Source organism: Dermacentor andersoni, chromosome 5, assembly GCF_023375885.2.
Source record: "Dermacentor andersoni chromosome 5, qqDerAnde1_hic_scaffold, whole genome shotgun sequence".
In the NCBI taxonomy this organism is placed as follows: Eukaryota; Metazoa; Arthropoda; class Arachnida; order Ixodida; family Ixodidae; genus Dermacentor; species Dermacentor andersoni.
Window position 1 is genome coordinate 50,753,104 of NC_092818.1, and position 26,937 is coordinate 50,780,040.

Here is a 26,937-nt window from a genome sequence, read left to right on the forward strand (position 1 = left end):
AAAAACTATGTGAGCGCATTTTCGCACCCGAAACCCGACGAGTAATGATCGTTGCCAAGAGAACTATCGTGCCTGTAGTTATCTCACGGACCGTTAACAGAGCGTATTTTATGACTAACCGTCGTTCACACCAGCTACACGTTTTCGAATATGCGGTGCCGACACGTAGATATAAACGCATTTGAAATGTTCACATGCGCACATTTTATGGAAAGCTTATTTTTACGATTCATTCATACTGCAGACTTACCAGCTGCTTCGTAGAAGCCAATGGAAAAATATGAAAGTTGGAAGAGCGTCTAGATCAAATTTATTTATGGTTGCATGTTGGCAGAAGGCCAATAGTGCTGGTTTTTGGAGCCTTGAGGGGAAGAATTCAAAGCAACTGGAAAGGCAAAAAGCTATTAAGAAAAACAGTAGGTTATTTTTATTGCACTAATCATGTCAAGATGTCAAACTTGCAAAGTATTCACACGATGCAGACTGTAGTATGACACATCTTTCTTTATCTTTTCATATTACTCGGGTCAATTTGCTGTAACACCGCGCTTACTAAACATACAGGCATAATTTTACATTGCTCACTTCGACTAGAGGCCGATCGAACAAGCAAGATATTGTGGGTGGTAAATGCTGAAGCTACCACAGCTGTCTCGTAAGCGCGAGCGCGCGAGGTTTTCGCTTACTACAAAACAACGAACACTAGCACATCAATCAACGTTACATGAAAAATCAAATCGCCGACAAAAAAGTTATAAAAAGCAGAGGAGCAAAAAACCAGGGTGCAGCCGGCAAATTGTATCCGCTAGTATTTACTCTATTTTGAAAACACTGTTCTAGAGCCGTATAATCAGAACAATCGTACAAGCAAGACAGCGAATTGGGTGAGTTGGTAAGTTAACATTCTTGGCGTATATGTGCAGCGCAGCACAGACGTGTCGTCCATTGTGTGTCCCGCTTCTGTGTCGCGCTGCAGATATACACCAAAAATCGCTTAAGCGACCAACGTCTCATGCCGCCCGTGCGCGTCTCAGGGGTGTTACTCGAGATAAATGTTGCTTCAGTGTAAAGGCGAACGCCTCTCGCATATCCTGGTCCCTTTCGGAGACTGCCGGTCGCGGCTGATATGCAGCAGCCACGCTAGTCGCCGGCGCACGTCTTCCCGGCCACGCCTCAGCGCGTAATTTGCTTTGCAACCTTCGATGCGACTTGTGCAGTTTGGTGCGCTACGCCCCGCCATACTGGAATACATGCGTCAATATGATCGTATCATATTCACATATCGTATCATATATGTTCGTATCACTTCACCAATGTCCTTGACTTAATATATTTGAATAACGTGCCTACGGCCCACAGCTGATGAAGGCAACGCGCGCTCTACGGTCCGCTGATTGCAATGTCGATGGCACTGACGGAAACAACGAGCCCGCATCGCGCCCGTGAAGTTGGCTTCGCAGCGGCGCAGTTGAACATTATACGTCATTTTGAACCAGGTGATAGCTCTCGGCGAATAGCGGTACGAGCGGCGCCGCAAAAGTTGTGCCCAAACCTGCTCCCTGCGAGAGCAGAACACTACCGTGAAATTAAATCCCTGGTTTTACCGTGAAAGTGTCTGTGGCGGTACCTGGTGGGCGAAAAAGAAACGATCACTCTGCGCGGGAGATGTAAATCACTCATGATTACATTTTACACCTCTGCTCGTGGAAGCTAGCCCTTCGAGACCATTCAAAAGCTCATCGAAGGTTAAAAGCATTTCAAGCCTTCTAAAACTCAGATCAGGATTAATTTGCACCATTGATGCTGTTCTCTCACTGCTGCAGCGCTGCACTGCGTATATTATGCAGTGAGAGTCTTTCGGTCTCCCGTAGTCGAACAAACACTAGTAGGTTAAGGCTATATATATATATATATATATATATATATATATATATATATATATATAGATATATATATGTATATATATATATATATATATATATATATATGTGTGTGTGTGTGTGTGTGTGTGTGTGTGTGTGTGTGTGTGTGTGTGTATTGCGAAGGAGAGCACAGAGACAACACCCGTTCACTGGGCTGGCTGTTCTATTCTCTGCCTCGTCGTTTTCTTGCACTCGCCGTCCACGCGCCCGCGTCCAAGTGCATCTCGTCCTCTTGACAATGCACCACGCTGGAAGTTTCCGGCGCGGCTTGCGAGCACGTCACTAAACGTGCAGGCAACTTGCAAGGGCGTGAAGTCGTCTTTGCTGATCCGTCCAGCGCGCAACCATCTTCTGTGGCTGGCGACATTGGCTGTTGCACGTTGGTCGCAACTCTCACCGACGATGATCCACAGTTCATCATCCTGCTGGACTGTCATGCGTGGGCGACTGCACTGCCGGGCGGGACCTATGGTCGGGACTTGCCGAGGCGAATCAGCATTGCTTAGCTTGATCCTTGGCAAGTCTTAGGGCTGGTCGCAGTCGTCCTCTGGTCTCGAGTCTGAGCTCGGGCTTTGTTTGTGTGTTAGCAGTGGTCTTGCAGCTGGATAGCGCTTGCTGTTGTCAGAGAACTGCCGCTGAGCATTCTCAATTTCAGCCGAAGTTGAGGAAATTTCCTTAAAGGGTGCTTCGTTGATCACTGCGTGTGGTGCGACTGCTATCAGTCTACCCCGCTTCTCCTCCGGTTTTCAAGGACTATCACAGGAAGAGTTGAAGAGGCTGCCCATGGATGGTGATGTTCTGAATGGGTGGAGGGCACAGTTGGAGCCATCCTGAAGCAGCGCTGCCACATGGCTGGAATCAGCAGCGACTAGCTGTAGCCTGCCATGCCAACCTCGCTTCTCGTCTGGCTTGCGGGGACTGTTGAATGAAGAGGAGGATGACAACACACTATTCGTCTGAGGATGTAGACCGGTATCTATTGAGCAGCAATACTGCCAGGACCGTCCGTTCCCCTTCCCTGTGGTGACACCTTGACACCTGCGTGGACGCTGCGCTCAACGGCGACGGCGCCGTAAAGCGGAACAGGCCAGTTTTGGGAAATATGGGACTGTGGTAATTGATGGTTCTGGTAAATGGCCTTGTCGGACGCCAAGAAAGTGCATGGGGAAATTGCGCCGCGGTAGCTCAAATGGTAGAGCATCGCACGCAAAATGCGAAGGTTGTGGGATCGTTCGCCACCTGCGGCAAGTTGTTTTTGCATCCACTTTCATTTCCATCGTTTATGATTTCTTTATTTCATTTATTAAGCACAAGTAATTTCCCCTGTGTTGTCCTTGGTGTCAGTGTTTGTTGGCTTCTTATGATATGGCTAATAAAAATCGGGCCTCTCGCTTAAGCCCCTTTCTTCTCGCTTGTCGGCCGCTGACGCTCGCTTGGTGGCCAAATCTTGCCCTCCGGTAGCAGCAATCGGAACTAAAGCATTGTCACCGCCGCCTGCTAGAACCACGAGGTGTTGGTGCTGGTTGCCGCTTCACACCAGAAGATGCCGAAGCGCTGCTACGGCTCCACTGGTGTGGTGGTGGCTTAGGGCAACAGACATCCTGCAGTGATGCCTCCCTTGAGACCTGGCATAACTGACAATCCAGAAGACGATGACGACGACGGCACTAGGTAGAGGAGGCCTGCACGTGGCTGCTCTTATAGCCCAGAGGAGTACAGGGCTCTGGCCATTCGGTCGAAGTCCTGCTCCGCATCTCGTTGATTGACGCGTGAGTCGAACACCGTCTCGTCGATGTGCCGCTGGTGAAGCATCTCGGCGGAGAGCGCCCAAACACAAGCCACCCCTGCAGCAGGTATGGCGTGTTCAAGTATATGGCGGGGCTCTTGTTGGGCTGCTCTTCGGCCTTCAGCAACCGCAGAGCAACGGCGGCTGGGTCCACTGCTGATACCGACGCCACTGCTTTTGCAGCTTCATCCGCTGTCTTCGGCGCCTTGCTGACGGGTTCGCTATGATTGGTGGAGGAGCCCGACGTAGAGTTTGAACCGGAGGTCTGTGACTGATACGGTGGCAGCTGTAGGCTCGACTTACTGCCGCTGTTGCTGAGCCATTTATTCGCGGCCGCGATCTGCAACGATGACGAGCCGCAGCTGATGCTCCGGGATGTAGGGGCCGCGCAGGCATACGGAAGCTGGCCGAAAGCAGCTATCAGAGCTGCATTCCATTCAGACCAGGACCCTTGCTTGATGCCTTCGTAGTTTTACCATGCCTTGGCGGCACAGAAAAGTCGTTCTGCTGCAACCAGCCATCTCTTTTGGTCGGTCGGTGCAAGCATGATGTTCACCTAAGGCATTGATAGGGTGAACCCAAAGAATGGCATCATCCTGAAAGCCCCGAAACGGCGGTATTTGTGCGGCAGCCGGCTGCTGGAAGTCGTTCGCATCATGTAGGCCAGGCTGCTTCTCCAGCTACCCAAGGAACCAGGGCCAGTGTCCATGAACAGTGCAGTCGTTGCGATAGTCGCGACAGCCGGTTCTACCACGAAGGAAGCATCGACGGCATACCTTGGTGGCTTCGAGGTCGAAGTAATGCCTGGGATGATATTCTCGCCAAGGGAAGCGTGGACAGCATTCTCAGGTAGGACGGGTCCAACACGGAGAGACCGAAGTGCAGTCTCAGTGTGAGATGCAACGGCGCAACCGCTGATGAATGCGAAGGCCGTCGTCATAACCACGAGCTGTTGTGTCAGCTGGGCGATAGCTTGCAGATCACCGGTAGAGTCCTGCCCTAGAGCCGCCGAGGACGCTTGGACTTGAAAATTCGTTCCAAGTGGATCCGCCTTGCTAACTCCACGGATATAATTTGTAGATTGCAATTTGGGCCATAATTTAATTAGTTAAAACTTAATTATTGAATTTTTAGTAATTAGTTTTAGGATTTTGCATCTCAATTTTTTGTGCAAGTATCGTCCGCCGCTTCGAGTAGACCAGCTCATGAACTATAGAATTGTGATATCTCCCACAGGCAACTTCTAAAGATTTTTGAAAGTGTTCGCTGAAACACGCTGTATTTATCAACAAGAACCCTTCAGTGATTTAAATTCAATTTCAAACTATACGTTCGACAAGGGTGGCAATGTGGGCTTGTTGGTGCACCTTGACTAGAGGTGGTTGAGTGCAGGGAAACACATAGGCAAATGTAGGCACATTGGACGCACAGCTCCTGTACGTCCTTTAGCCAGTATATGTTCGGGGTGGCACAATGTTCTGTACGCCTCATCGTGGAACGCTCAATTCAATACAGTCATCAAGAAACGCTTCACGCTTGCCTTTTCTTGTGTATGTTTGGTGTGCTTCTATATGTTCATAGGCATAAATGGTGGCTAGCAGATTGTACTAGATGCAAGCAAGTTACGAAAGGAGACTGAAACATAGATGACATAATTATGTGAGTCTATTGCCCGTCTTGCTGTTAATAGATAGTTTAGTTTTTAACGCGGCAAATGTCCATCAGGTTGGCGAAAGGTACAGCAACAGGACGCAACGACAGGCAAACTTCTCATGTCGCAAACTTCTCATGTTCATCCCTGTCTTCTTTAGTTCAATTTGACTTCTCAGTATGACAGAGCAACGGCCCTGGATGTCGTGCTGTACTGCTATCGACGACGCATGCGCGGCACGTGCGGGAAGGATTAGGAGTCCTCCAAAAAAATTAAATTAAATTATGGGGTTTTACGTGCCAAAACCACTTTCTGATTATGAGGCACGCCGTAGTGGAGGACTCCGGAAATTTAGACCACCTGGGGTTCTTTAACGTGCACCTAAATCTAAGTACACGGGTGTTTTCGCATTTCGCCCCCATCGAAATGCGGCCGCCGCGGCCGGAATTCGATCCCGCGACCTCGTGCTCAGCAGCCTAACACCATAGCCACTGAGCAACCACGGCGGGTAGGAGTCCTCCAGAGACGCGAAGTGCGCTTGGCTTCAAAAGCAACGATGTTCAGTGGACGTACCCTCAAGCTGCGCTCAATAGGCTCTGCCGGAGTCAGGGTTGCTTTGTGGCTTCCACTGCTGGCACGAGCGTGGCGCGCATTCACATTAGCCTTCTTGCTGGAGCTGTGGGCATACCAAACCCCGACGCATACACTGGTGTGAGCGGAACGGACAATAAACGTCAAGTTAAATCCCTCTCATCTTTTCATTGGGGCGTTGACGACAAACGCCGACGATCTTCCGTCGCTTTCATCTCGTGCGCCAACGAGGCACGTGTGACGCTTGTAACACGGCTGCCGGCATTTCTCATCGCACCTGCATTGTGAATTGCCTGGTACATGCCGGGACGCTGTTCGTGTTGTCCTGGAGCACGAACAGTGTCGCAGGAGTGCCGGGTGCTGCGCCCTGACATCTCGCCTCCAGGTGCAGTTAGAACACGGTTTGACGACTTGCAACGTTTCGCCATCGGGTGAAGTTGCCAGTGTTTTTTTTTCTTTTTCAGTTTTTTACAGCGAAGCTGTTAGAGGCTAGTGCCCCCAGAATCAGCTCCGTATAGACGCAAAACTATCATCATCAGGATCGGCTCACACGTCTTCTTCCACAACTGGTTCGTTGGCGCCCCTCAGCGCTACCGCGCGAACGCGCTCGTGCCAGAGTTCCCACGTTCGTGGTGGTCACTAATTAATTAATTATAATTAATTATGCTACGCAAAGTCGTAGCCAATCTTACAGCGAAACTGTTAAGGCTAGTTCCCTGAGGAATGTGTGCGTGTGTAGACACAAAACGTATGGGGAATACGTGGGCCAATCCCGAAGATAGTGCAATACCGGGCCGACTCGCGGCGGAGGTACAGTTTTCCCATTAAGAGGCCCACATACACAGCTTCGCTGGTCATCCTTCTTCACAGAGTGGAAGGGCACTGAGCTTTTTTTCCCTCGTGTTCTTCCTTTGTAGTCGCGGTGTTCCTCGCTCAAGTGAACAAGTCACTGGAAGAAAGCAAGCAGATCATCGCGTTCTGGACCACAATAAAGGACATGGGCAACTATTCCAAGAACTCCGTGAGCTCAGGTAAGATACTGTCAATCTGTGGCTGCTAGAAGACCGCCGGTACAGTCCGCTTCATTATTCTACTATGTCCCACTATGTCGTCTGTGGATATAATTCGAGACCTATGGAACGGCTGTGCATGTGGTATCCAAAAAAAGGCGTTGCAAACCATTCTTATAACTTTTCCGTTCGGTTGCAGAACGGCTACTTCGTTGTGCTACGCGAAAACAGTAAATATGCGCTGCAGCCAGATAAAAGTGACAATGGATCATCTGTAAATGATCATTTAGGCAGTGTCACCTAATGAAGCTGGGATGTGTGTAGATGGCGTATGAGCACGTCGTAAGCCCTTCTATTCTGGATTCTTTCGCGCCTTTCTGGCGCTTAAAACTAAAAAAAAGCTAAACTCGCAATAGCCTAAACATTGCTGAGTCAAGTTCGCTGACGCACGTCCCAGTAGTTAGGCGCGTCCGCACTTTCTGAAAAATGCGCGTGCGTGAGGGTCAATATTTTTCTGCCGCCGTGCGAATGGGTCTCGGGGCTATTTTTTGAAGACAAGGTCTTCTTAGCCGACTTCAGAAGGATTTAGCGTATGCGAGATCTGAGTATCTCGTAACCACATCTAGAAAGAAGGCGTCGGTCAGGGGACTTGTAGATCTCGTATCAACACGAAAATTATGTTAAATGACAATTCAGCATGCAGAAAATACGTAGCGTTAGTCATCGTCTAGAGATGTAATAAAAAACAATATAGCACAAGCCAATTAGTCGTGATGATGGATCTTTTTCACTATTGGCACCCTGCAGTGGCTACAAGGTCTTTATGGGTCCCTGTCAGCGTCAGTAAAATTGCCAGAACCAATAACAAAAACCAAAAATACTCACGGTGCCCACCTCGCCAATTACTTGCAGACTTCATTTTCCCACCGTGTGAATTTCAAACTGCTACATCGATGCATTTCGAGATAGAATTGAAGGACGTGTTTCTCGAAACTCGCGTTAACCATTTATTACAGCAAATAGACATGCAAGAAGGAACCTTTACTTCTTATCTAAATATGCAACACACATCGAGAATAAGTATAACCGATGACAGTAAAAAAATATTTTGTGGAAGATTTTTGAGTGATAGGCTGAAAACACCAGGCAGAAAACTGGAAGTGGGCTTCATCTGAAGCCACCTATGCCGTCATTAGGAATTTGAACGGACAGCTCTCGTCATATGTGAACCACAACTGTACATTTATTTGCTTTACATACCGTGTATCACACCACTGCAGCCGGCGATCTAGCAGCAATCTGACTCCTCTGACAACGCTTTCAAAAGAGACTGCGTCAGCTGCAAAACTTTTTCTCGCCCGTCCTGTATGCCTGCTCTAAACCAGCAAATGACGCTTGCTGCCTTTCGCTGTCTTGGCCGAATACATTTAGCCAGATAATACGTAGACAACACCGAAACTCAGGAAGAAAATTTTTTTCAGACATGTAGCCTGTAGGCAACCCTCGCCAATAAAGAGTTATGAGCAGAATTTCTGCTCAACAAACTTTCTAACATGGACATGTGCCGCAAAGTGCATAAGTACAAGGTTAATTACTCAATTTATTCAACAGCTAATATCAACCTGCGATATGTTGTACGAGTAATCTTGAGGTATTGAACAAGTTTACCTGAAGTACGTATACATTTAATTTGTGCTTTCATTCGTGACGATTTGCATGACACACGCACACAATATAATTCAAGCTATAGTTACTCGCTTACTGTGCTGCAGACCCGCATTCGATTCTTCGTCGTGAACAAATTCTTTTAAAGGTTAGAAAAAAAAACGATTTTCCTTCTCCTTATATATCGCCGTTTTTATTTTTTCCTGGGTATGTAAGCCAATTTTTATTCTTATTACTTATGCGAGAGGCATACTGTTGCACGTATTCTGCACCAATTGTCAACTGTTACCATGGCACCCAGGATAGTTTCTTGCATACCATGTTGCAGGCCCTGGTTCCATTCCTCACAATACACTAAATTTTCCGAGTTGCTTTGTTTATTGCGATAGCAATTGTATGTACATTCAAATCTAAATTTCGTCGTTGTCACCGTCGGCGTCCCCGTGGGGTTTCGCGTATATTTAGTACACGTATGCGATATGCTTATTCATTCCGTATATGCAGGTTTTATTCCTACACTATTCAAACACTTAAGTTGATCACACACGGTCTTGCGTTCTTTACTAAGTTATTACTTAGAACTTCGAGAATGGCAGTCCACAAAGAAATGTCATGACAGAATATTTGCAGCGCACGCTCTTTATCTTAAATTTTCTCAGACTATTAAGCATTAAAAGTGCAAAACCTTGCCATTTCTCGAGCCTGCGATGTAGTTTTACTGGCGCGGCTTTTTTACAGGCAGCGCATTGGCGCCTGTTCGATGTCACAACAGGCCCTACATGGAGTAGTAAAACTTTTACAGGTGCCCCAAAATTTGGTGCACCCGCGCATGCCCGCGTATAATTAGAACACCGTACGAGAAGTTCTGGCACAACACTAAACATTACTATCGCAGTCATTGCATCGGCCTTAAAGCGAAACTCTTTAAGCGGTCGTCATCTTGAGGCCAAACCACGCCCGCCAGGATGAGATGGGTTGGACTAGTTATTGAATGCTATCGCATTAAAGCTCATCAACCTAGTCGAACAAACGCAAAAAACGCCTCCAACGCAAAATGACCTGTTTACCGAAGGATTGATTCTGTCACGGCCGAATGCTATCTTTCATACGTGTTGTGAACGCCTCTACAACAGAGACCAGTACAACGAATTTGCGTGTACAACAAAGTTATTTAGGTGTTCCCCGAAGGCCGATTTGTTGCTTAAAGGGGCCCTGAACCGCCTCTCGGGCTTCGGGAAATAACATAGTCCGCAGGTAGCATACGCTGCTGTGAACATCTCAGCTAAGTTTTGCTGTGGTACGCGGTGCGCGGAGCTCGCAAGCGGATCGCGAAGTCACCTTTCTCGCAAACGCTCTCTTTTCAACAGAAGGCCCTGTCCTCGCTCTCTTCTAGAAGAATTATTTCGTCATTACACGCTTTATTTTTTCATTTCCTTAGGCGGCTGCTGTTGGCTGCTATTGACTGCGGTCTACAAGCTGCTGTCGGCTACATGGCGTAAATACCGCGGCCGCTGTGGGGTGCCGCCACGAGTCCAATGAATAAGCAGGCTCGCTGAGGACAACTGCTTCTGCCTTATGTTTAGCGCGTCGTAGGCACCAAAGGAGGAAGTCGTGGCCTCCACGTTAACGTCTAAAATGAAATTTGAACTTCGCGCCACGGTGATATTTAGGAGGCGGTGCGTTGTAGGCAAGCCCCACTGCGCCGTAGGCTTCGCAGTGCAGCACAGCGGAGGTCGTGTATGATTGCCAATAACTCCGCTTTTGCTGAACGTACTGAAGTACTTTTCTGCGGCAAAGTACTTCTCAAATAGCCTATTTTCGCTTCAAATACCTTTGTCCACTTCGATCAAAAGTAGTTCAGGGCGCCTTTAACAACGAATGCCGTGTGTCGCCAGTGTAACGTCACCGAGGCGCGCTCTGCACTAGTGCTGACCCCAACTCTGTATGTCACGACGAGTATGCCGATGACAGAATTAGTCCTGGTATACACTTATCCAGGACTCAGTAAACTCGTACGCTGCTTGTTGCAACGCGTCAGCGGGTGCAATGGCTGACGAATACGTCGCAGTTGATGACGACGTGATTATACAACCGTAACTGACGACCAACGATGTCTTCAAAGCCATCAAGGGCGGAAAGGACGCGCATACCAACAAAAGGCAATAAGGTTTGCTGCAGTCGCACATTTAATGAGAGGAGGTTTGCACAAGAAAATTAGGTACTTCCTTTGCTATGTATGTCCTAAATTCCAGTTTCAATAAAGTTTCTTTTGTTGAACGTACTTAGCCTGCTCTATTGTGAGCGGTACGATGCGCAACCTTTACTACGAACCGACTTGAATACCGAAGGATTTTGGAGGTCGTGAGCACTTCGTTGTAAAAGCGTTTGACTATGCTCTAATTCAGCTTAATTTATATGCTCTTAATAAGGCCCCGTTTTATATTTACCAGTTATTTCCGTTACTTTTAAATGTTAAGTCCATGAAACATGCTCTCGATGTGGCCGAACTGCCAAGAATTTTTCATTAAATCATGGGGCTTTATTTGCCAAAACCACGATATCATTCTGAGGGACACCGTAGTTGGAAACTCCGGATTAATTTTGAGCACCTTGTTAGGATCGGCCTGCAGCTATTTCAACCCGCTGCACGTGTTCCGATCCAACCGGGACGGTGGCGCACTTCAGAGAACTGCGGATAACCGGCAGCCACGCGGCGAGGGGTCAGCTCAGGGGAGTTCTCGAGGGGAGGTAATCGGCGGAACCTCCCCATGCGCTTTTCGAGACACCAGACAATGTGCTGCCCCGACCCGCTACCCTGATCGGCTCCGAGTTCGACGAAGCAGACTTTGTGCGCAAGAGAACTCCGCCCTGTTCTGCTATGAGTGGGGGAGTGGCCGCGGGAACGCCGACGAAGGCTCCTTCCCACGCGCCGACCAAGACGCAAGACAATGTGCTACTCGGGCGCGCTACCCGGCTCGGCTCCGATTTCTACGAAGCCCCTCTGACGTCGGCTCCGGACCATTGAACCTGTGCGGCACGTGTATGTGAGCCCTCCTCCTCCAAAAGGGCGGGTCATCTTCAATGATGTCGAACTATGACGTCGAGCGAAGTGCTCGTCGTCGTGCTCTGTGCTCGAAATGCACTCGTGAGCTGTGTGCTCGATTGCCGTATGCTTCGTCTTGCGGGCTCCATTTGGGAGTCACGCTAGACTGTGTAAATAACAGAGCAACGTGTACACAAGTTGAAGTATAAGGCTTTTTATTCCCTGCTGCGTGAGAAGAGGGAAGACTTGAAAACATTCTCATTTGATTGCCAACAAAATCAAGTGCTCCCCAAAGTTCCGGACCAGGAAGCCTACTACAGCCGCCAGCTCTATCAGTACCACCTCTGCGTGGTGGAAAACCAGGCAGATGGATCAATGCCCAAAGAGGCCATCCATTCCTACACATGGAGCGAAGATGAAAGCTCCAAAGGAAGCAACCAAGTAGCCAGTGCGGTACATAATACACTTCGAAGCGCTAACTTCGAAGGAATTAGAGAGGTGCGGTTAGTAGCCGATGGCTGTGCTGGACAAAACAAGAACAGTACTGTGCTTTGCATGCTTCTTTGGTGGCTCCAGAATGAGGCTCCAGCAGGTGTCTCAGTAGTTTCCCTTGTGTTTCCTGTCACAGGACACAGTTTTTTACCCCCAGACAGGGTATTTGGCAGAATTGAAAAAGATGTTAGACGACACGAAGAAATCCTGAATCCACAAAGCTACCAAAGGATTTTTTCAAATCACGGCACTGTGTTAGAGCTTGGAAAACATTGGCATGCGTACGACTGGAAGGCCTACTGCACGGCGGTGATGAAGTCGACATCCAGCTTGCCGTTCAAGATAACCGAAACGAAGGTCTTCTACATTCAAAGAAATGCAGCTGGTAGGAGTCCTCAAATTAGAGCAGAGCCTCACTATAAAGTTTCTGTGTCAAATTTCGTGTCAGTGCTAAAAAGGGGAAGGTCCCTTGCACAAGCACCCATAAGATGTGCACTGTACGCACACCACGTCAACGAAATGAAAGTCAGAGATGTGACCAGCCTTCTTGTGAAGCATTTCGGAAATTCCTGGCAAGACAATGAAGAGCTTGCGTACTTCGTTAGTGTCTTCAGGCGCGCCCAAGGAAATGATCCTGCGGAAGAATTAGAAGAGAGCTGCTTATGCTGCCAAGAAGACGCACCTGCTCTTCAAGTATAGTTCTATTGTTCTTGAAGCACAGCAAAGCCCTGCTGCCAATGTTATTATAGCTTTTCTGTCATTATTACATGATGCCATTCTGGAAAGCCAATTTTAATAAAGTTTTCATAACAATACCGCCTAAAATCCACTGTTTCAATTCAATACGAGCCAAATCCAGAGTTCTCACCCTAATATTGGGCATATCTGCCGCATAATTTTTCATTACTTGTGGTCGTAAACTTGCCCTAGCCGACATGTAAAGCATATCATATAATAGCTTTGCTAGCGTTGCATTTAGGTGCGGTAACAAATTTTTGCTTTTTTCTCAACTTTTGTTTACGTGGATTTGACCCATTTCGAAAAAAAACTCCTCATATATCCTCATGTTAAAATGTAAATACTGCAAATAAATCCTGCTCGCCTAGTCCTGTCGCCCCAAGTTCCTCCGATCGTCCTACAAGTCCGACCACCAAATCTAATAACCTGGTATTCTTTAACGTGCACATGCGCCAAATGCACGGTACACGGGTGTTTTTACATTTCAGCCTCAACGAAATACGGTCGCCGCGGCCGCGATTGCAACTCGCGGCCTCTGTCCATGCAGTGGCTCCCTCGTTGTGATCGGCATCCCCCGATTGCCTTTTGTATAAAATTTACCATTTCAACTTAATACGCCCTAAATGAGCAGCTTTTAATATATCCGTCGTACATGTGATCCCGTTCTGATTAATGCTTAGATGTCAGTGTGCCCTCTTGCCATACAAGTTTATGGTATGGTATGGTATGAAAAACTTTATTTTGGTCCTGAGGGATCAGTCTGGGACTGATGCGGGCCGCTCCCACGTCGGTACAGAGAGGCCGAGCCCCTCTGCCATCACACGGGCCCTCTGGACAGCCCTGAGTTGGTCCGCCAGCACTTCACTGTGCAGCATGCGCTGCCACCACTGTTCACCTCGAGAGCCATCACGGGCCAACGCCAAGCAGCGCCACAGCATGTGTTGTAAATCGAGCAAACCCCCACACTTACTACAATAGACTGAAACCCCGCAGTCCGGATTAATTTTATTCATGATGACCGGGTTAGGGTACGTTCGTGTCTGCAGAAGCCTTAATGTAACCGCCTGCGGCCTATTTAATTTAGGATGTGGCAGCGGGAATGCCCTGCGCCCTAAGTAATAGTGCTTGGTGATGTCGTTGTAGGTTAACAGTTGGTCCCTGTACTCAGGAGCGGGAGATCCAGCCCCTTCAGGGAGTACACGGCACACTAATCCCCGTGCCTCCCTGTGCGCCACCTCGTTGAGGTTACGCGGGGCTCCCTCCACTGTCCCCATGTGCGCTGGGAACCAAGTAACTGTATGCGAAGTGATATCCCTACCCTGTAGCAGTCTGTTAGCCGGTTTCGCAACAAGTCCTCTCGAGAAGGCTGTGATCGCAGATCGCGAGTCACTAAACACCAAAACTCTTCTTGAATCAATTAGTGCTAGAGCAATAGCCACCTGTTCAGCAACCCCCGGATCTTTGGTATAAATGGAAGCAGCATTTCTAACGCTCCCTTTGCCATCTACCACCACCACCGAATAAGCATTTTTACCATTAATCCATGCGGCGTCAACAAACGCAGACTGTTCCTCCTGATCCTTTGCCTCTCGCAACAAAGCCCTAGCTCTCGCGACCCGCCTCCCTACATTGTGCACGGGGTGCACATTCCGCGGAAACGGACGAACCATGATATTTGCCCTAAGGTTCACGTTCAACTCGTGTAGGGGCGCCCTATCGTACGACACAGCCACGGCTTCTTCAATTGACTCTAAAATATACCTACCCGCTGGTGTACCTAGCAACCGCTCCCTCTGCGCGGTACGTTGAGCCTCAGCAATTTCATCTAAGGTGTTATGCAAACCCAGTTGTAACAACATATCGTTTGACGTAGTCATAGGCAGACCAAGCGCAGCCTTGATGGCTTTTCTGATTAATGCTTCCAATTTATTTTTCTCCCCCCTATTCCAATTTAGCATAGCTGCCACATACGAGAAATGACACATAATAAATGCGTGAACTAAGCGCATTGCACCTTCTTCTCCTAAACCCCTATGCCTATTAGAGATCCTTCTTATGGCCTCCTCCGTCTTCTTGGTAATACGCTGAATAGTTCTAATATTCGATCCGTTTGCTTCAAGTACAAAACCCAGGACCCTGATTGCTTCAACTTTGGGTATCACCGACCCTTCCCTAGTATGAATTCTAATGCAAGGCTCAACTTCCGGTACCCAACCCCTCGGCCTTCGACCTAGCTTCTTAGATTTGAAGATCAACAACTCCGACTTTTTAGTGGAGCACTTGAGCCCCATGAGACCCAGATACTCCTCCGTAAGCGTTACCACCTGCTGCAGCCTAGCCTCAAGCTCTCCATCACTACCACCGACACTCCATATAGTAATGTCATCCGCGTAGATAGAATAGCCAATATCCTGGACAGTGTCCACTCTATTAGCCAACTTCGACATCGCCAGATTGAATAACATAGGCGAGAGTACGGATCCCTGTGGAGTGCCACAGCAACCCAATTTAAAGAGTTCCGACTTTATCTCCCCAAACCTGAGACATGTCCTTCTATCCGTAAGGAAAGCCTTGACAAAATGGAAAAGCCGCTGCCCCAAATTCAAGTCCGATAGCACCCGTAGAATGAAAGAATGTCGGATTTTATCGAAAGCTTTTTCCACATCAAGTCCAATTAGTGCCTTAGTATCCCTTGTCCGCCGGTCAAGGATCTGATGCATAATCCTGATCATAGCATCCTGAGTCGAGAGGCCGGGCCGAAATCCTATCATCGAGTGCGGTAAGACCCCATTGCCCTCTACATAACGCGTTAGCCTATTTAAAATGGCATGCTCAGCGACTTTCCCCAAACACGACGTCAGGGAAATGGGTCTGAGATTTTCAAGCCCTATGGCCTTCCCCGGTTTGGGTATCAGAACAGTAGTTGCAAGTTTCCACTCTTCCGGGAAAGAGCCTTCCTTCCATAGGCAATTGATCTGCCGCGTAAGGAACTCAATTGACCCATCGTCTAAATTCCGTAGCATTTTATTCGTAATGCCATCCGGCCCTGATGCCGATCGACCATTAAGATTCTGCAGCGCCATCCTTATATCACTTTCAGTAAATTCCGCGTCCATAGCTGCATTTTCGTCTCCACTATATTCCCAAATCACGTCAGGTGTATCGTGCCAGGTCTCCAACGGAAGGTATCTCTCAGCCAAATCCTTCAGCAACTCCTGCTCCGTGGAGTCCCGACACGCCTGATGGACCAGCTTACCTATCACAGTCCTCTGATTAGACTTAGTGTTTGTCTCATCTAGTAAATGTCTCAGCAAACTCCAGGCGCCTCCTCTCTTAATGCGACCATCAATAGAATTGCACACTTCATCCCATTGCTGCTTGCACAGTACCCGACAATGGTCTTCAATTTCCTGATTAACCACTGCTATACGCTTTCTAAGCCTTCTATTCAATCTCTGACCCTTCCATCTCGCTAACATCGACTGCTTTGCTTCCAACAAATGTGCCAGGCGACTATCCATGTGTTCCGTGTCAATATCGGTCTGAACCTCTTTAGTGGACGCCTCAACGTCACTTTTAAGCTGACTAGTCCACTGTTCCAAGGTCAACTCATTTCCCTCATCTTCGATTCTCTGCACTCTTCGTTTCCTAAATGCATCCCAGTCAACCATCCTGAATGTGCGCTCCTTTTTATTAGCCACTACCAAAGTAATCATAAGTATGTAATGATCGCTACCAAAATCTATATTAGAATTGGACCAGGACGAATCCACCACCCCCCGAACAAAAGTAAGATCAGGTGTCGAATCTCTACATGTCGACGTGCCACATCTGGTGGGATACGAGGGGTCTGTAATCAGAGTTAAATTCAAGTCTAGTGCCTGCTGCCATAGTCTCTCCCCCTTAGTAGTGCTATAAACATACTTCCACACATGATATGGTGCATTGAAGTCCCCTCCAATAAGCAACGGTGCATCCTTAGCCAGATTGGTTGCCTTGGTCAAGAGAGATTTGACACTCTGCTTCGTGTCTCGGGGGCTACTGTACAGGTTAAGCAGGTAAACGCTCCTCTGACATGACCTTTGCCGACCTAAGATTACTTCCACCATAATATATTCAATCTTGCAATCTGCCATGTGAAGATCATGTCTAATATACGGCAACCTCCTATTAATGAGAGTAGCGAGTCCTCTGCCCTGTTCATTATCCTTAACTTCCGCTTTGAAATTCGTTAAGGTCACGTTAGACGTCAGTGTTTCCTGTAACATGATAACATGAGGCTTGACACCATGCGTTCTAACAAACTGCTGCAGAGACGCCTTCTTATGATTGAACCCCCTACAATTCCACTGCCAAATACTAAATGAACTACTTAATAGAGCCATCTTGACCACGGAAATTTGGTGAACTAGTTTCGAGCTCAAGTCCACTCGGCGGCTTACCCTGCTGGGCTAGCGGCCGAGTGCACTCCCGCTCCATAACAGGGACCACTGTCTCGTTTAGATATATTTCAATTTTGCCTAATCTCTGATCCGTGATATTTTCCCGTTCTTCTATCCGCTCCAGTCTACTAATGATCTGATTTACACTTTCTTGCAATGTGGCCATCATCGCTTTAAGCTCGGAACCGACTTTGCCCTGAATCCGTACGGTCGAGAATAGGGCCCTCTTTTTCGGAGCAGGCGTCTCCTCGTCCGCTATGTTCTGTTCTGCGACCTCCACAGACCTTGGTACCTCAACCGAGTCATCATGTTTCCTAGCCTGTCTTAAGCTATCGCTGTTACCGGAAGGTAAGCCGTTCCTAAGTTCAGCTATCTCTTTGATAAGCCCGTCAATGGCTGCTTTTAAGCTACGATTCTCTCTCTCCAATTGCGCAATCCTATCCCTATCCTTATTACCATCCACATGCTCCTGGCGCTGCTCGCGCGCTCGGCCGGCGCTGATGCCACCCTTCACCTTGTCAGCCCAGGTGGTCTGGCTCCCAGCTGCGCCGCCGCCGCCACCAGCTGCAGGAAAGCGCACCCGCGCCTCCATAGAAACGGATCGGCTCCTGGTCGTAGGAGTCCCAGTCGATGGCCGCTGCCTCGACCTGGAGCGGCTCCTAGAGCGCGAGCGTCCCTTAGAGCGTTGGCGGGCGCTCACCAGCTGCACCATCTCGGCTGCCTCCTGTTCCGCCGTTAGCTCCGCCCTGGCTCTCTCCTGTCGTCGAACACGCACGACGTAGGGAAGCTGGTATCGTTGTCTGCATTGTTTATCCGCGGTCAGGTGTCGTCCGCCACAAAGCTTGCAACAAGGCACACAGTTGTGATCCTCTTCAGGGTTCCGAGCCCCGCATCCTCGGCATTCAAAACAATCGGGCGCTGGGCAGACATCCGCCCGATGTCCAAGCTTGCCACACACATAACATACATCCAACTGCTTTCGATACAGGAAGCACCGTACCAGAGTTGGCCCATATCTGACGAAATTGGGCACTTTTAACCCGTCGAAAACAATGATGACTGATCCTGTGTTTTTGATTCGTTTGGCCGCCATAGCCAGCGGATTCCGATCGTTAACAATGTTCCGCTCAAGTGTCGCGGGGCCATCCATAATGTCTACATTGCGAATGACGCCCTTACACGTAGTGTGTGGGGCCGTCTCGTACGCACTGACTTCAAAATCCTTGTCTGCCACTCTGATTGACCTGAGTCTCACATATCGTTCAGCGTTGCTCCTTTCTGGCGTACTAGCCACCAAGATATTTTGCATAAAGTTCGGGCAAATATCATCTTCCCTAATCTGCTCAATACCGAGGCCTGCCGCCTCTACGATTGCCTTGCCCACCGCTGTAGAGCTAACTTTCTCCAAATTCAGTCCACCCCGTGGGCGAATGACTATTTTGATGTGTTCTTGTGGCATCGGTGGCATGCGCGACGCCTTCACAATGCGATTCTTGATTGCCGAGCCTCCGCGCCGTTCACCTGCGCCCCGTCGTTCCGGCATCTCACTTGGCGAACCGCCATCACCCAATCCATGCCGCGTCGTAGTTCTAGATTTTCGGCTGGACACTGTCCGCCATCCCAGGTCTTCAGTAAAGTCCTCCGCCGGGAGCACTTCCCCTTCAAGGTACATTGCTGCCATGCCGCGCTAGGTCTACCAGACGCTAGCTCTCGGCCAGCGTGGCGTGAGCACAAAAGTTCCAATGAAGTCCAAAAAAGGGGTGGCCCACCTCAAAATCAGGTATCCGCTGAATCTTCTCTTCTTCACGGATCCGATGATATCAAATTTTCACCACTAGGTGACCAAACAAGGCTCGGAAGCTTCGAAAAAGACGGACTCATAAAAGCCCACAAGCCTCCTTCGAACTTCGTCGTCGTCCCCTCTACGAGAAGCATGAACCACACCATACAAGTTTATGCCACGATTCTTATCCGAGAACTGGAGGATAACCTCCACCATGTTTTGTTAAACATTGCATTGCTATATATATATATATATATATATATATATATATATATATATATATATATATATATTCGTCCGAACTCTGTAATTAGGCCTTTCGGTGAGGAAGGTATTTAAGTAAATCAATTAATTAATTAAAACAGTTATGATATTACGGGGCATTCCATGGTGCAGCTGTTTATGGACGCCTACTAAGAGCAGCCAGCATAACTGCGCCAAGACATTGATCATTTCATGTGTCCTGCAGAGCGGTGGCTGAGCGCAATTCGCCGTGGGTCCCAGCCGTCGGCGGCGGCCGAGGACAGCGTCTACGCGCGCCCCCTGGCGCTGACGTTGCTCACGCGCCTGCTGAGCGTCAGCGGAGGCGTGGTGGCGGTGCGCCGGCTCCTCTGGTGGGGGTTGGTGCGCGAGCTGGCGCCGTACGCCAGCGGGCGCTACCTGCCCAGCGACTCGCAGGCGCTGGACCACTTCTGCGTGCGCCGGGTGGCCACCAAGTTGGAGCTCGCCATCAGGGCCGTCCACCTGTTCAGAGGTCGGTGGGCGTCTGACGGCTTCGCTGGCCAGCACGTGGTTTCTTGCGGGCGGGCAGAAGCGAATACGATCTGAACGCTTGTCATGAAATACCCTGCGGCACTTCCGGCGAGGTGTCTACACATATTAGGTAGATTGTTTTGCTTCTGAACAGATATATGAGAAAGCCTTGTGAGAAATAATTTCACATTAGGACTGGTAAGCGATGGACCACCAAAATTCAGACGCTGCAATCGCGCATACTTAACGAAAATGTGGACCCCACCGCTGCGTAAGACATACAGGAGTGCCATAGTGACCAATAAGGTAGTCCGAGTAACGTCTTGACGATTCAAGTTTCGTGGAGGAGCACATAGGTGGCATTTCAACTGATCACTTAACCTATACGCAGTGCACCGCCTATAGAAGCGGCCGCGTTCGAAAGCATTCTCAGAAGCAGTAACAAACGACAGCACCTTTTAGCAAGGATGGTTGAAAAAAGCTCGCGGCTGCGATTTCTTCTTTGTTCAACTGTCAGACTGTTGCTTCTGCGGTGGCAGCTGCAGGAAAGACACGGGCGTCTCCGAGGGCGGAGACGTACGCGTTGCTACTCGAGTTTGGGACAGCCCACAGTCCTCATGCGCGTGCCAGGTTCGTCCAACAGACAAGCGCAACAAAGCACAGTTACTAAGTGGAGCTTGTGTTACGTAGACATTACGCTTTTTTGACTAATGCGATATCAGGTTGGTTTCTTCTTCTATTCTACCCTGGCCGCATTACTGTTTCTGTGCGTCAATAATTAGCACACATCGTGCAGACCTATATCTCCATCGACTAAGCACGGCGTAATGCCAGAAAGATTGTAGTGATCTTGCTACCGCTGATTACACGTGACGTCACCGAATAACCTCATGAAGAGCGATTGTGAATGGAAATGCCATTACCATCAACGAGGCCGTCAAAAGCACGGGCGAATACAAGAGCGAGTTAACCGTGCACCGCCGATGCAGTTCTGCTGCGCACGTCGACCACCTGCCATTTCCGTTAGTGCTTTCTCAATTTGAAATTCTCTTAGTGACCAGCTCGGAAACGTACAAAGCTAAAATCTTACCAACTTCTGATTATTTTGTTTCGAGTGCTTTCGAGTGTTATCAAAAAAATTAAAATGATTCCAAGATGCTCTCATAACAGGTATTCAGCTGTCGAACAAAGCATTCTGCGTGGTAAGTCTTTTCAGACAGCAGCACAATTTAATGACTTCAGAAAAATTGCGCAAGTTTTTCAGTGAGAATTCCAACAGTAGTATCATATGCAGCTACAGTAACCGCAATATCGAAGATGTACTCTGGCGAAAAAGGATCAAGCTGTTAAAATACCACTTTCCTGTAATCATTCTGATAATACACAGTATACTTTAACCTGGCTACAAGTGACAACTCTGCGTGACGCAACTAGCAAAAGTTCAACATTGGCGGTGTCACGTAGCAAATAGGCCCAAGAATATCCAACAGCTGGTGCGACAACTTAGTTCTGTAAAGCTTGTTGTCTAGCCAGTTGGTTCATACTGCGAGTAAATAAATATAATTCGCAAAGTTCAACACAAGGACCTAGTAACTGAAAAGCGCTTGTTCGTGTCCCTCACTACGTCCTTGTGTTGAATTCTGCGCAGTAGATTTATTTCCTGGCGACAATTTAACGCATAACACCAGTAGTATAAGTGCTTGCAAGCCACAACAGCTTTAACACACAACACGATGCACTCGTGCACCCTAGCTAGAGCAACACGGCAAAGCGGCAAACGCTAGAAGCGGCAAGCGGCATTCAAAATCTAAGCAAAATGACCTTAACAGCTGTGCTGCTCAGCAGACAAGCCGAACCAATACATGGGTTCGCCGTGATCAACTTCTTCGCTTACCCGCGAAAGCTTCAAGTACAACAAACACTGGAACGACAAATAGAAAGCGTGGGAACAATAAGCTCCCCGCCGAACGGCGGCGATCCATTGCTGCCGTCACTCTCGCACATGAGGAGTCGCGGCGAAAGAGTAGAACCGTGTCGCCGGCGAGCTTTTTGTAGGTATTTGAGCACCCCACCACACAACACAGGTTCTGCGACATGCCTTGAATCTTCGGCTGCCGCACACGTGCCACTATTCACTCCGAAAAGGTATATCAAACAGGGACGTAGGAGCAGCAAGGCAGAAATCTATACCATAACATGAAGAACCAGCTTTAGAGAAGGGAAGCTTTACCTTCCACAGTGGTACGAAAATAAGCAGCGGAAGCGCATGGGACTTACGTCGGTGTACGACAGATGGCGCTGCTCAAACAAAAAGCTGAAATGCAGTTTTTTTTAGAGCAAAATTTAGCGTGGCCTCTTTTCACGGGTGGCGTGTGCTGGTACGCGCCGCCCTCGCCCTGGTGGCTATGCGGCGTGCCTCATTGCCTTGGCTGCCGCGTAGCTGGTGCGTACCGATTGCCGGGAGACCAATGAGCCTCTACTGACGCCCATACAAACAAGCCACATGTGAGTGAACAGAACGTGCGACTTTATTGGCATGAGATAAGCAGTGCACCTTCTCTTTCAAGAGCAGAACTGAAACGGCATTGCATGGCGAGATGCGCTAGAATCATGACGCGAGCTCGTAAACAACACACCTTCGTCGTCACACATGGTGGTCTCGTAACTTTAACGGGTGTATGGTAGGGCGATTAAAAGACGGGACAAAAGAAGACACTCAGGAACACATCTTGTAATCGCGCTACCGTACGCCCCTTGAAGATGCATATACCAACAAGCCCACATTGCAACCCTCATGGTCTTGTAACGTGCGACAACCAGCAGCGCAAACAGATTGGACAGTGTCCCACCTGTTTGCACCGACAGTCACCATTGAAGATGAGCAACTTGCATTTCGAAGCAGTCGGGTGACACAGGCATCTGCTGCCGCATGCTGCAGCCAACACAGCCACATGGACTACCTGGCAATTTAGCGTTAACTGCTTTCCAGCCTACACGTTTCTTTTCTTTCGGGGGTCGCTAATGTGTCGCTCATAATTGGTGCCCCAGTGTGTTTCAACGTGGACATGTCGTTTTCCTGGGCGTCACCTTTGGAAGCCACTTTTGTGGGCTTTTCCACCTATGTGGCTATCAACTTCATACACTTCTGGCCATGTAAGCACTACGTTGGTCTCCGTTCATCCCCAATCACGGCCGAGGAAGTGCAGATGCACAATTTGTCGACGGCTGTAGCAGGAAAGGACGAACGGGGAGCACCAATTACGGTGTGTGTAACTTGGGAATCTATGTCGCTGTGCGGACTGCAGGAGCAGGTGCTTGCCTCGAGAGACTGCTTGTCAATGCAACTGACCAGGCCCCCAGATCTGGGAAACGTAACACGGCGACCACAACCAGGTGGGACAGCAGCAAAACCGGATTCTGCAATCGATCACTTTAGTGTAAATTGTGCACAACCCCAGGCTATCGAGCAAGAAGAGCAATCCTGAACGAGATTAGGAATAGAATATGGAAATGAGAAAGCTTCCATCTAGCTCATATAGATGATTCTACCGTTAAAGCGGTTCCGTCTTCTTACCGCGTAGACCGCGGCAGTTCCGATGAAGAAGACGAAAAACAGAGGGCCTAGTTGCGGCACTGGAAGCTGGAGCCATTGTTGACATTAATTCGGGTACTGTGGAGGCTGAAATTTGATGAGATGAGGCCTTCTAGCCGCTCGAACAGTGATTCGAACAAACGGCTGAACGTATCAATTCAGTTTGCCTGCGCTAATTAAGGCGCTCTCCTATTCGGGCTAGGTGAGCAGCTGACCCGAGTTCAAAATTTGCTTCCGACTATGACTTGGGCGAAAGAGGTGAAGAAATCCCTTTGGGTGGAGCCTAGCGTGGTACTTGCTTCAGATTGACAGCTGTGTCGCGCTGATTTTGTTGAGGGGCGTTTGGGTGTGTATCTTGCTTGTTCGGCTTCAATGGATGCTGGTACGGGCGGCTGCAATATTGGTCATTCTGAAATTGAGGGCCACTTCTGCTATGTTCTCGTGATCCATAGCGAAAGGTTGGCATGCGTGGACTGCATGTTGCAAGGTTTGGGATTTTGGCCTCGAAGGCTTTGAAGGCCTTTTCAAGCGACGTGCTGCGAGGCGAGCGCAGTACTCGGGCCTTCCGTCGAAACCGTGTGGCATTTTGGACCTCACGGCAGCTCGGGTCGGTCCCGGCATGCTCTTCTGTCACAGTTGCGGCACTCCGGCGTCTCGTGGTATCCGTCGGGGCTCGTAGGTGGCGTGGCTTGCCAGATGTTGCGCAACAGACGCTGTTAGGACAGACGTCGTGCTTGTGGCCTGCCCCGTGGCATTTTGTGCAAACCCTGGCACGCGGATGAAATAAGTAATCAGCATTTAATAGCAACGGTACGCCACTTAGCGTGGGCGTGTGTGTGGTGCAAAGGTGACGACGGCTATTTTGCCAAGAGCATCGAGCGGCCGTGCTTCCACCGCTTTTCGTGCCTACGGCAAGAAATATTGTTGATACGACAGTCGTTCGCACCAGTTCCGTTGGTTTGGTGGTGTCGTAACGTATTGGTGGAAGTGGAGCGTCTTATCACCGATGGTGTTGCGGTTAAGATCTGGGAAACGTGAGTGGCGTCCACAGTTGCTTTCTTGAAACTGTAATGAAGTTTACAATCATCTGTATTCTGACTCGAACGCTATTGGCATGGGATAAGTTAATGTCAAGCAGACACTCTTCACGTTGGTCGTGGGGAATATCAGGTGCTCTCGTGCCTTCATTTGGCCGAAAGATGACCGTGTGGCGATGACGAAGTGGCTTGGGAAGCTATGGCCGAGGCGGCCAATGCCGGTTGTATTCGGCAATGCTTGCCCAGGGTGCCTCGACGTCTTCCTCGCCCGCCACACCGTGCAGGGTGGAAACATCCTGATGTCCAGCTCGCTTGTCGAGACGTGAACGCTTGCCGCGTTTCGATTTGGCTTTACCGAAGCGCAGTTATAACCCAGGCAAAAGCTTGCGCGGGAAGGAATGCACGGAAAACGCAGCCAACTAGCGAATTGCTTCTGAAACAACCGCACGGAGAAAAACTGTCAAATGGCTGCTCATTTCAAACCGCGCCAGGCCGACACTGCGCGTGCACCCGCGTGGGGTCGCGACGAAACAACGTAACGGGCACGCGGGTAATACGTTCTCGGGAGTGAACCTGCGGTGAACTTCCAAAGCGGATTTTGGTGCCTATAGGCAAAATTCAAACATTTGTTTCACTTCTGTTACCCTTTTAGATGTACATTTTGTTCGTTCGTTCATATTTTTGACGTCCTTTCTTGTACTTGTTAAGTTCAGCCGCACAGTTATATTGCCATTTGCTTTCTTTAACTTTATTAAAACCTCATCTCCCTAGTTTATGCTCTGTGGTCCGAGCAGCTCTGCCGAAGGCGTGTAACAAATCGCAGTACATAATAAAAACATGTACTTAGATCGAAAGTTCGGGACAAAAATCACGTATTGATTCGTCATTTATTGGCTCGTTTTCTTTGCTATCTAGATGTTCTGAAGGAATTGTATTACTATTGATGAGTTGTTCTTTGTTTTCAATTAACGCATATATGCAGCTCCGTTGCGCAAAGGTTGCCTGCAGAACAGCAATGCCCAGTAATATGGCCATTCGACATTCTATCGTCCATTTATACGTATGCTTAAACGCGTCATTCCCCACCAGCAGAACAAAACGGCGGGTGTGATGCAGCCTAGTTCCCGTTGGACGATACACGAACTATCAGCCAACACGCGGTCGTAACGCGTTTCAAAACGATTTCAGGCTATGTATAGCATTACACGAGCGCCCGAGGGAGCTTAATTAATAGTGCTGCTTGACTGTAATACCTCAAAAATATTGCCTGCTTAATTATAAACACGTAATTACGCGTTTTCATAATATTTTTGTCCACATAACTCCCCTGTGCTGCCTACGAATCTCTCACTCACATCCGCGCTGGCGACGCTTCCATAGGAGTGGGCATGGGAATGGCGGATGATGTAGTAGGCGGCGCGGTTGTCTCCACACTGTACGAAGCTGCGCGCGAGGACGATATCGAGGCACCCCAGCCGAATGTATGGGAGCGCCCGCAGCAGCGTCGGCTCGCAGACGCGGAAGTGCGGCGAAACTGGAGCAAGATGGCGGGACGCAGCAATACAATTGCTGCGTTTGCGGACTTTGGTTGCCTCTCAGAGGCAACCAAAGTCCGCAAACGACCTCAAAGTTGCGTCTTTCCGCTTGACGTTCTATGTTGCCCTGTTGCTCACCATACCGGTAGCATTCTTGTTGGTAAGCTTCCTAGTTATTTTCCTCCATTGTGAATCAATGGTTTTTCTTGTGGAAATATCTGCACACACTCCCGGCCCATTTACTTTGTTCCACATTCCTCAGTAGTTCTCCATAATCAATTTTACCCTGACCTTCCCTCACTTCAAAACTTGTCCAGCCCATATAACACTGCACAGCTTCATTTGTAGTCCTCCTGTGAGCGCCAAATACGAGGCGTACCACTGACCTTTGGTCGCCATGTAGTCCTAATTGTACCCCTGACTTCAAGCAAGCAACCGCATTTCGAAAGACAACTCCTGGAACCATTACACCTTTCCACATACCACGGGGCACTTCGTACTCCTATTGTATCCCCATAGCGCTCTGTGTTTCATTATGGCCGCATTTCTCATACCTTTTGCTGCTATTGTTCTTCCTGTTTTTCCATATGTTTCTTTCTTTCGTTTATCCATATACCAAAGTATTTATATTTTTTTGCCGAAGGTATTTTTAACACTAAATTTTAGAATTCTCGCCTTCCTACGTAATGGTTATAGCACCGAACTTCTTTGCTGGGGAACCCAATTCTAAGCTAACCATGCGATATGTAATATATATATATATATATATATATATATATATATATATATATATATATATATATATATATATATATATATATATATATATATATTGTGAGCGCAACACGTGCCTGTCTTCCAACTTTATCATCTCTGCATATCATCCTCCATTGTACG

General features: G+C 48.6%; 1 protein-coding gene across 1 annotated transcript in view; it reads left to right on the top strand.

Moving 5' to 3' along the window:
• Positions 1-26,937, top strand: part of LOC126530370 (neprilysin-1-like) — a 107,913-nt gene that overhangs the window by 21,038 nt on the left and 59,938 nt on the right. Inside the window, exon 3 of the mRNA XM_072288075.1 lies at positions 6,868-6,981. Coding sequence (XP_072144176.1) covers positions 6,868-6,981 — 114 coding nt within the window. The remainder of the gene's footprint in view (positions 1-6,867; positions 6,982-26,937) is intronic.